General features: G+C 49.7%; 1 protein-coding gene across 1 annotated transcript; it reads left to right on the forward strand.

Annotated features, from left to right (window-relative positions):
• Positions 1–135: 135 nt before the first annotated feature.
• On the forward strand, positions 136–9,254 carry CSUI_001471 (rap domain-containing protein). The gene is made up of 3 exons (XM_068061677.1): positions 136–2,898; positions 3,359–4,618; positions 5,338–9,254. The coding sequence occupies exons 1-3, from the start codon at positions 1,267–1,269 to the stop codon at positions 8,413–8,415; spliced, it is 5,970 nt and encodes a 1,989-aa protein (XP_067926346.1). The 5' UTR covers positions 136–1,266; the 3' UTR covers positions 8,416–9,254.
• Positions 9,255–10,391: the final 1,137 nt, after the last annotated feature.

A 10,391-nucleotide genomic window follows, 5' to 3' on the forward strand; every position in this document is an offset into this window, starting at 1 on the left:
TAGTTTGCTTCAATTACGAAAAGGTGCCTTCTTTCTTTCCCCGGGAGGGATGCCAGCTGTTGCATGCGCCTTGGGGGAAGACACAGATGTGCGAGACAAGGAGACGGGCTTATTCTTCCTGGAGAGAGCGATTGAGCCCATACCCAGAACACGCCTCTACTCGGCGTACCTCTTTTCTACTGGGTCCAGGTTATTCGCGCGCCCTGAGCCGTTTCTCAGCTCACACTTCTCTCGTGATGTACCGCTTTAGGGAACCTAGGCTACGGGAGAACCGATGGACCTCCGTGAAGATCAAATCCTGATTGTCCGAGCCACGTGAATGCTTCGAGACTGTTCACTAGTTCTTTCTCACAGCGACTCCCATTCAGCTGTGGTTGGGCCTCTAAACACTCTTGTTCCACTCGCCTATCGAAACTCACCGTCTTCTGTCACACATCAATCCAACCTTGTTCCTTCCGCTTCAAAGCCTTTTCCTTCGTAGGCCCCCTCCAGATATTTTCTCGTCACGCGCAGGGCCCCGAGCACATCCTTATTCTTCTGTCTGCATCTCTCAACGAGAGAGCTATCGCTTCACAGGACGGCGGAGATCAACAGGATTCAGCCGGCTGTCGGAAACGAAACAGAATCCTCGAGTACTATGGTGACAATGAGAATAGCCGCATACGAAGAATACAGTGTGTTGGGTTCACTCCTTTCTTCTCCGTCAGACTCCAACACGCCGGCAGGAGACCCCTACCAAAATTCTTGTCCTCTCTGCGCGTACGGCTCTTCGTGTTGAGCGTTTGTTTCTGTTCGCCCGTTGAAATCAGGGGGACTAGCGACAACAACCCAAAATGCGACTTAGCAGTTCCTGCAGTGATCCTTTTCGACACTCTCTTTATCCTGGACAGCGCTCAACAGCATTCTTTCAGCAGTCAGCAGACGTACCGTGTCATGTAGATGACCCGACCGAAGGAGGCCTCTACCGTGCTTTCTAATTACGAGCTGCGCAAGTATCGGAAAAGAAGACTCTCCAGTAAAAGATTTCTTTCCCCACCCCAGTCCGCAGGTCTCAGCATGTCAATCTCTTCTTTTTCTTCTCTTGTCTCCCGACAATGCAACTCGAGGCCCTTCTGATCAGACGTTGTCTACCTCTGACAGACGCCGAGCAAGCAGCGGGTGACAGTAGACAGGGGAAAGAGGGAAGGAAACCCTATAAAGCAAAGAGACAATCATCACTGAACAGACGTTGGGCTTTCCGGAGGAACATCCTTCTCCAGAGTCAAAATGGCAGGAGAGATACCACACCGAAGACACAGCCCCCCTCCTTCTTTCTCTTCTGCTTCCTCTGCAAGACGGCATACCTCCACCATAATGCCCTACCCTAATAGCGACCTCTCTATTCTTGTCAACAATGCGGGTCATGTCCCTTGGCTCCCACCGGTCAGTTGTTCTCCCTCTTCTCTCTGCACGTGTAACCTAGCTCTCATTCTCTCTCCGCCCTTGTCTTCATCATCTTCGTCAAGTCCTCATCAGTCTTCTTCTTCTTCGCATTCTTCTTCTTCTGCCTCTATGGGCTTTTCTTCTTGGGCTCCTTTTATACACCCGAGCATGCGTTGGGTCGCTCAGCCCCTCGCTTTTGGCGTGTCTAGTGCCTTCTCTTCTCCACCCCGTCCAACGTCTCTATCTGACTCTCTATTGTCTTGTCAACCTTCTTCTGTTTCTCCTTCTCCTCTTCCTTTGCTCCTTTCACAGTTTCGCACATCCATCACGTCAAGAAGATCTCGCTTTCCTTATAGAAGTCACTTAGCTTCATCATCATGTGCCAGGCCGAAGAAAGGAGCTCCTCGACATGTCTGTTGTCTGCCTCTGTCCTTGCCCCCTTCCTATTCGTTTGCAGTGTGTGCTGTCTCCTCCGTCTTTCTTCTCTTTCCTCCTCGTTCTTCCGTTGTATCTCGGCTAGGTCGAGGCCGCTCTTTTGCTTCATGTTCTTCAGCTTCACACTGCGATCCATCCCGAGCGGGGTGCTCGATCCGTAGAACTTTAGCATCGTCTTGCAATCCTCTCTCTTTTCATCCTTTTTCGTCCCAGTCATCTCCGCGCCCTATGCCATACCCATCGCCTCGGAGCCAGGGCCTCTATTGTCTAGGCCCCGGTGTCTCGCCGGGGTGTCTCTGCGGTCGCCGGTCCTTCAGTCTCTCCCGTGGCACTGCCGTCCCAGTAGTCATCTACAGACGAAGTATAGTTCGTAGTCATCACACACGGACGACAGCTAAAGAAACATGTACAAACTTACAGAGGAGGGATAGTGCCCTCTCAAGGAAACATTTAGATTGCTTTGTTAATCCCAGTCCATCTCAATCTTTCTTTCGTCACGTTCCTTCACTTTCGTATCCCTCCTCTATTGGGGCTGTCTTTGGAATCAGAGTCTGGTCATCTTTTTCTTCATTTTCTCGCCGTTTCTCATTCACCGGAAACAACGCCTACCCGTGCGTTTGTTCTTGGTCACCTTCTTCTGAACGGGAGCGGCTCAAGTTTACTCATTCTTTTTATCTTCTCTCTCTAGGTCCTCCTTCCGTAGTGCCGGAGGGGGGTTCTTTGTCAGGGGAGGTGCATGAGCGACCTTCTTCTCAGGTTCGGTTAATAAGACAGCTGTCTGCATGTGACGTTTCTTGTTTTCCTCGTGTATCTTCTTTTCTCCTTGGATGCTCTAAGTCTCCTATGTATTTGGATGAGGGTTTCTTCTCTCGACAAGATTATGGCTCTCCTTCCGTTTCTTTGTCTCCATCCCCGCTTTTTCTCCTATCGAGGTGTATGTACACCTCAGCAGCAGGGAAACCTCGACGTCTTACCATTATTCCGATTGAAGAAGAGGAATCAGACAACAGAGCCCCTTCTTCGCGGGAGCAGCAGGAGAACGTAAGTCCTACGCACAAGGTACATCTGCCAGCCTTCCTTCCTTCCTCATGGGGAAGTAGTAGATGCAGGCCCTGGGCCTGTTGAAGTCTTCCGACTGGGTGGCTGTAGCACTGGGCATGTGCCGCTCCTGTCCCTCCGAGGTATCTCAGTTTTCAACATAGACATGGCTGCGGGCAAGGATACTGCTCTCTTTACGGCAAGAACGCGTTATACGTCTGTCTATATGTATGTAGGTGCGTAGGGCTTGCATCTTGGTTCTGTTACACCCGTACGCATGAGCATGCTGTACATCCATAGCGACCACATATCCAGATTCGCGTGGGGATTACCAGGGAATGATAAGTGGAGCTCTTGATTACATGCCTAACAACCGTTGAAGGAATAGGGCTGAGCTTCCCAGATGAAGGCCCGCAGCTTCAGATCCACCGCTTGACTGTTGTCTCTTCTTTGGTGATGTTAGGCTTTGCTTCTTCCCCCGGAAACTTCGCTGTGTCGATTAGATAAGCCGGATCTCATAACGCTTTACCGCCGCATGCGTTCACCCTCCTCCTCCATTCTCCAAGACGGCGACTATTGGCAGCTTTTGCTATCTCGGACAGAGCGACTTTGCCCGATTCTTCTTCCCCATGAACTTTGTGTGGTTTCTAAAGCCCTGAAAAACTTTCTACCGTCATCTGTCGATGCTCGAGCTGCCCAGACAGCCCTTCTACGTCAGATTGTAAGGTTACCCCGTCATGCCTATCATCCCTTGTGTAACAATAAGAATGCTGGGGTAATCGCGAGCTTATTTAATCTGTTGCCTCTCGAAGGCGGAAGAGAGACATGTGGTTGGAGTCCGAAAGCGACTAATACAGGCCGAGATAACAGTCTGCAAGACGACGGGGTGTCTCTACCGTGTACATCACCGTCTAGTCTGACTGCTTTACTTCCCGGCAGAAGAGAGAGGCGACGAGCAGACACTTTGTTTTCATCTCCAGAAGAGAAAGCGCTGGTGCTCGCTGCGATTCGTCATCTGTCTGGAGCATTCTTAGAGTTTTACGCTCCTCTTAGAAGTCAGAAACACTCTGGTAATCTTAACAAAGGAAACAAGTCTTCTCTTCTTCTTCCTTCACGCGGGTCAGCTCAGGGTACGTCAAAACCTACATCGGTATCTTGTCCTTCTCGTGAAGCTCCCTCGTCTTCTCTCTCCATCACCTCAGATACGTCTGCGGCTTCCACGACTGCCCGTGGTCGCACGGCGCTGAACAGCACGGTAGCATGCAGTCCCACTGCTGAAGCGAAGCACGTCCGGGAAGTCGTTGCTTGTTACGCACGACTTCAAATGAATGTTTTTTTTCCTGCGGAGGAAGTTCAACAGGTGTTCAAGCACCTTGGTGATTACTTAACTCTACATGGTATGGGTAGCCTTACTGGTAAAGACGCGGCAATCATACTGAATAGTTTCGCTGCATGCGGCCAAATACATCATCACCACTTATTTAGGGAAATTGCGCGAAGGCTACCTGTCTTAGCTCATCAGATGAAGCCTGCGCATGTGGCATTGACAGCTAACGCTCTTGCTAGAGCTGACGTGAGAGTTCTCGGAGGTCTGAGGGCGCTATCGGTCCGTGCAAGGGAGACTCTGGATGACTTTGAGCCGCAGGATATATCCAATTTGCTCAATGGCTTTGGAAAGCTGCAGATTGTAGATCCTGAGCTATTTGAATCGGCAGCTCCAAAGGTGAGAGAGCGGGGGCGAGGCGACATCAGAAAGTGCTAGAGCTTTCGAGAAAGATCTGTAAATTCATTTTCCTACAGTAGGTGATATCATAGCCTATGCATATCTCTGTGATGCACGTGCACCTGCGGCCAATGTGCGAATCCAAATGCAAATGGTACACCGGCGAGGTATGTATACTCACGCGAATGCGAGGCAACGACCAGATCCATTTACATGGTTCCATATGTTCTGGCCCGTGAGGGACAGGACGGGGAGGAGCTGTCTGAACAGTTAACAAGCCGGGAGCCAAGAACTCCCTAGGTTTATCCATTGCCCGGTCCGCCCGTGTTTGTATTTAAGCCGAGCCCATCCATGCTGACAGTGTCAAGCGGCGATTACATGCACGAAGTGATACTCTGTAGCTCCACAGACTAGGAATTGCGGCCATGAACATAGCGGTGCAAAAGAAAGCTACGAGTAGAGCTGGGGTCTGTCGTAGTAGCTTGTGTTTGCTATACCAGAGGAAGGAAAGGGAAACGGTTTACCTCAGCGTAACAGGGCGTAAAGTGAATACTTTTGTCCGCAGCATTGGATGTATTCAGAATGAGCTCGTGCGGCTTCTCTTTTCTCGTCATTTGGGACAACCGCATCGGGATTACCAGCCCGACATGTGCATAACGATTACATGCAGCCGTCGGCTCTTTCTCAGCGCGCCTCCTGTCATTATGTGTCTCCTTCAGGTCTGTGCAGCAGTCCGTTTCTACAATCCTCAACATCTGGCCAACATTGCTCACGCATACAGCAAGGTTTCCGTCCACCACACCTTGCTTTTCGACCGCATTGCGGAGATGGCTCGTCGATCCATCCAGAACTTCCGGAGTCAGGAGTTAGCCAACCTAGCCATGGCATTTGCAAGGCTAGACATCAGACATAAGGGGCTCCTTGTCTCTCTAGCGGATGAAGTATTATATCGTGGGACGGTCGGTGTATCCTTTGGAAAGAAATTTCACTTCGACCTACTCTCAATTCAGCAGTTGACTTCAGCGTTTGCCCGTCTGGGCCTGCACGATCCTCGTCTATTCTTCGTACTGGCCCGTCTATCTAAGGAAGGTGTGCGTCGCGCTCTGGTGTACGGACGACTTCCGGAAGTGGCGGCAGATACAACTTCAGACAAGGAAGCGAAGCAGCCAAAATCAGAGAAGTCACAGAGAAATAAATCGCACAAAAGGCGAGAGATTGCAAAAGACAAATCAGGAGCTCTAGTGACGGTAGCAACAGGCAGTCATACAGAAGTTCACAAAAAGAAGTCTCCGCATATGAGTATAAAGTGGCGTCGTGAGTACGAAGCCGCAAAAGGTCGATACCGACTGGACGGCCAAGTACTTGCATCGCTGACACATGCATTAGGAAGAGCAAACGTCCCTCTGAGTGACGTCCAGTCTCTTCACGGCGTGTTATCTAGGGCGATCCTGAAGTTAGAAAAGAGTTTCTCCGCCCTTTCACTAGCTCAGCTCTCTGCCGGTTGCCATCTACTCGGCTTGCGGGATGGACGGGTGTCTCGGCTCTTGCTTCGACAAGCTGAAGCGCGCGTGTCGCAGTTTCCTGCAGGGGCCCTCGTGCTTCTCTTAACGAGCTTCGGAAACCTTGGTCTGTACAACGCCAGCTTCACACGCGAGGCGGTCCGAATGGCCCGATTGTACCTAGCTAGCTATACGGCACCGGAGCTAGCTGCCGTGGTAGTGGCTCTAGAGAATCTTCATTTCAGACACGAGGCATTTCTCAACAAGACCGCGAGAGCCTTGGTTGCTAGACGGTATGACCTGTCTCCAAGAAGTCTTTGTGGGGTACTGGGGGCCTTCGCTAAGCTCGGTATGGAAGATGAGAAGTTGTACGACGTTCTCTTCGACGAGGTGTTTGCTAATCAGCATAAGCTGAGCCAGTCCAACGCGTTGAGTGCACTGTACGCGCTCGTCCTTGTTGATAGTCGAGCAGAAGATCGAGCTGCAGGTACACCTCTCCGTATACTTGAAGCGTCTGTGAAGACTGGCAGCGGCGGTAAAGGGCAAGATCGATCTTACCGAGACACCCGAGTTTCTCCAGCAGCGCAAACGACAGTTATCCAACAGCGCGAAACAAGCTGTCTCAGGTTAGAGACAGGAGAGCAAGAAGCTTCAACACGTGAATCCGAACCGGAGAAGGGCACCGAGGGAGGCTCCTCCCTTCAGCATCCCCACAGAGGCTCCCGCCTTGCTGAAGATCAGGAAGACCTTCGTTCTGCTTGTTCTGCCTCGCCGCCATCATCGCCTTCCCTCTCTGGTGCCAAGCGGCCACGCAACTGGATGCAGGAACGTTTCGCACTTCTGCAGTCTCTTCTCTACGCTGCTTTTCGAGATCAGAAGCGGCTCCTAGTAGGATCTGTCAGCCGTCTTCAATTGGTCGACCTCTACCTCCGACTCTTCCGCCCAAGTATCTTCGCCTCTCTCCCTTTTGAGTTGAAAGCGTTCCTTGCACGTGTCCGCTCGGTAGACTTGGCAGAGGCCGACTGTTTCGCTTTGTCTTCTCGAATGCACAGAGACGTGTCTAACGCCTTTCTCCGAGTCGGCATCTTTCACCGAAGCGAGGTCCAGCTCGGTCCTTTCAGCCTCGACCTAGTTGTTGGGGATCGACTAGCCGTCGAGGTAGACGGTCCTAGTCACTTCTACCGAGAAACCTGCATGCGCACAGCTTCGTCTCGGCTCAAGCAGAAACTCGTGAGAGCTATGGGTTGGAAACTTCTGAAGATTTCATATCTTGAATGGCAGCAACTCGTTACTCCAGAAAGAAAGCTGGCGTATGCGGCCGCTTTCTGGAGGCCTATTCTTGCCTCTCATTATGCTAAGACGGTGACTCGAACCGCATGCGAAGTACTTGGTACAGGGGATGAATCAAGAAGGCAAGCGGTAGTAGAGGAAGCTAGCTTCAAGAACAGCGAAGACCTCGAAGGAGGAAGCCGGGGGATTCGCTGTATAGAGCTCAAAAGCGTAGAAGTAGAAGGGAAGGAGAAAGGGCGAGACATGAAGGAGGTGAACTGGGAAGAGGGAGAAGAGGGAAAAGGCCAAGCAGCAAATGGAAACACTAGACCGACACTTCAAGATTTCTTATGGTTACTAGAGGAACAAGGTGGCGACGCCTTAATAACTCGGTCTCGCCTCGTTCGAGCGATGGAAAGATATCGGAAGCTCTTTCTCTTTCCTTCTCCACATGTGAAGACACTTGTAGGAAGCGTAGACAGAAGAGTGATTGTGTCTCGTCTTCTCCCACCGGGCCCCCAAGCAGAGCCAGAGGTTTGGAGGGCAATGAAGGGACGACCAGCGACAAAGCTACTGTCATCCTCAGAAGGTGTCTTGCATGATGAACGAGGAAGATTTGAAAGCAATGAAGAATGTGGAGAATCAAGAATTCGAGAGGAGAGACCTAGTTGCAATCTCATGGTGCTTTCCAGTTGTGGTTCAGTAAAGGACCCCTTGACTACACAAGGCGACGACACAGAGGTTATGATTGATACAACGGAGAAAAGAAGAGGTACCAAGAGATCCTCCTTCAGGGGGCAACGGCGCGCAAGTTCAGCCAATGTGCATTACAGCGAGATAGATGCGTCGCGTGTTTACCATCTCACGTGCAATCCCGGTCCTGCAAAGGCGAACGATTGTGAGGTTTCATCGGATGGAGAGACAGAAGAATCGAAGGAAAAACGCATTAGAGAGACGACGGGAAACATCACCAGACTTGTGCAGCCACTACCTCGGCTGGTGCTTCCACCCAGGGAGGAGAAGGAGTGAACCGGGCGATGGTGAAGCTCAAACGGCAAGAACATGCCTTCACTGGCTCTTGGCATGAAGGTCTTATCTGTTCTTGCCTAGAAAGAATCAAGAAGAATGGAAGGGAACCTCAGCTCACCATCTTCATACCCTTACAAGCGTATAAGTAGCTGATGACAATCGGTGCACAGTAGCAGCCTGACATTCTCTACTAGCACAGAGAACACTCACAAGAGAGCGTCTCTTGGCAACTAGAACCGAGCCTACGTCCCTAGGTCCAGTCTCGTTTGTTCACCGCGGAGAACCAACCTCTTTCACAATCGCCTTTTTCTCAATGCCTCATCGTTAGAGGGAGCAAGATGACGTGTTTTTTTCTTTTGTCTCTCTCTTTAGCAGCGAAATGCTTAAGTAGTTGACTGAGTATCGTTTATAACCATCTGTGCGATGAAGAAAGACTAGCTAAAGAGTGAAGTTCTTCTGCTGCATAGAACGGGCAGCCGTCTCTTCCATTAGAGAGTGATACAGGCAGGCACCACTTCCCTTACTTCATTACAACTAGAAAAGGCAGTGTCCGCATTGTATGCGCGAGAAAGCAGTGATGTGATGAGCGTTGTTTGAGCTCGGCAAGGAGACCTCTGTGTGTAAGGGGGTGTATTTCACTTCGAGTCAAAAATTAGACGAACGAGTGTTTATCACCAAGAACAAGTGATTGAAGTGTCCGTCCACACAGGAGCTACAAACACCCAGACTGATGTTCTGAATGACAAAGGAATCTAGTAATAGGGCCAAAGAGAGCAGATAGGCCGGCACGCGGCTGGGCATACGCACTCCCCTTGACCATTTGATAAGCAGACCGTGAGGAGTCATTTTGACGCTCTTCTCCTCTCGATTAGATATATATATACATATATATATGTATCTCTCTTCTCTTCTCTATGAAGCATATACATATATACATATACCTCTCATCTCGTTCTTTGCTTCCTTCCTCTTGTAGACACTTGAAATATATATATATATATATAGGGATACACGCACGGACAAACACTCGACCTGACTAGCTAACGCCATTCGAAGAGCCAGCGCAGGAAAAAACACGATCACTCCAGGTAGCAGAGACTTTTTCAGATCTCCTTCATCCATCCATAAAGACAGATAGCATACTGTAGAAGATTTCAACATGGACTGACTCTCTTTCGAGTGAAAGAAGAAGTAGACAAAAAACAAGCCACGACGCTATCAAACTGTTCTTCACACTCTTTTCTATCTTCCTTTCTCCCGTCCAAGAATCTTCTCGGGAAGAAGAAGAAGAGCCGAATTCTCTACAAGTATAGGCTATCTGTAGGTAAGAAATGCCTGTGTGTATGTATATATGGAAGTGATTGCTTGACAAGAGAACAAGAAAGAAAGAGAAACTCCTTTAAGCTCTTCAAATACAAAGATCATGCTATGCGAAGAAGACAAGAGAAGAAAGACAAATGAACAGGTAGACAAATAGATGGCTAGATATCAACAAGAGAAGAAAGGCGAGAGAACAAGAAGAAGCGAGCGACAATCCGAGGCACCATACCTCTTAAAGGCGTTTTCTTTGTCGTCGCCTATCCCACCTTCCTTATATACATATATAATCTCTCTCTTTTTCTTCAATGAAAACATCATCGCTGCATACGTCCCTCCTTTCTCAAGAGCGCGCACTCCTATCGCCACCATTCCATTCCCACTCACCATGTAGAAAGAAAGAAAAAGATGGAGCAGGAGAAACCGAAAGAAAAAGACCGATGCTATGCTTCCTTTGCATATATATGATACATCTCTCTCTTTCTCATGGTCCGCTCAATTATTCATTCCATGCTGTAGAGTAGTCGTAGGAAGAATGCCGTCATTCCTATGTTTTGCATGCAGAAGGCTTGGCACGTTCTTCTTCTTCTTCCAAGCAAAACGCCTCCCTTGTCTATCTATCTCTATATGTCTACCTGGCTATCTACATCCTCTTCGTT

Source organism: Cystoisospora suis (genome assembly GCF_002600585.1).
Source record: "Cystoisospora suis strain Wien I chromosome Unknown contig_582, whole genome shotgun sequence".
Classification (NCBI taxonomy): Eukaryota; Apicomplexa; class Conoidasida; order Eucoccidiorida; family Sarcocystidae; genus Cystoisospora; species Cystoisospora suis.

What these genes read in the sequence shown, in the direction of transcription:
- CSUI_001471 (XM_068061677.1), top strand. Translation starts at nt 1,267, where the DNA reads ATGGCAGGAGAGATACCACACCGAAGACACAGCCCCCCTCCTTCTTTC. An exon ending in CGCGGGAGCAGCAGGAGAAC is followed by an intron (nt 2,899 to 3,358) that starts GTAAGTCCTACG and finishes TGGTGATGTTAG; the next exon opens with GCTTTGCTTCTTCCCCCGGA. An exon ending in TTGAATCGGCAGCTCCAAAG is followed by an intron (nt 4,619 to 5,337) that starts GTGAGAGAGCGG and finishes TGTCTCCTTCAG; the next exon opens with GTCTGTGCAGCAGTCCGTTT.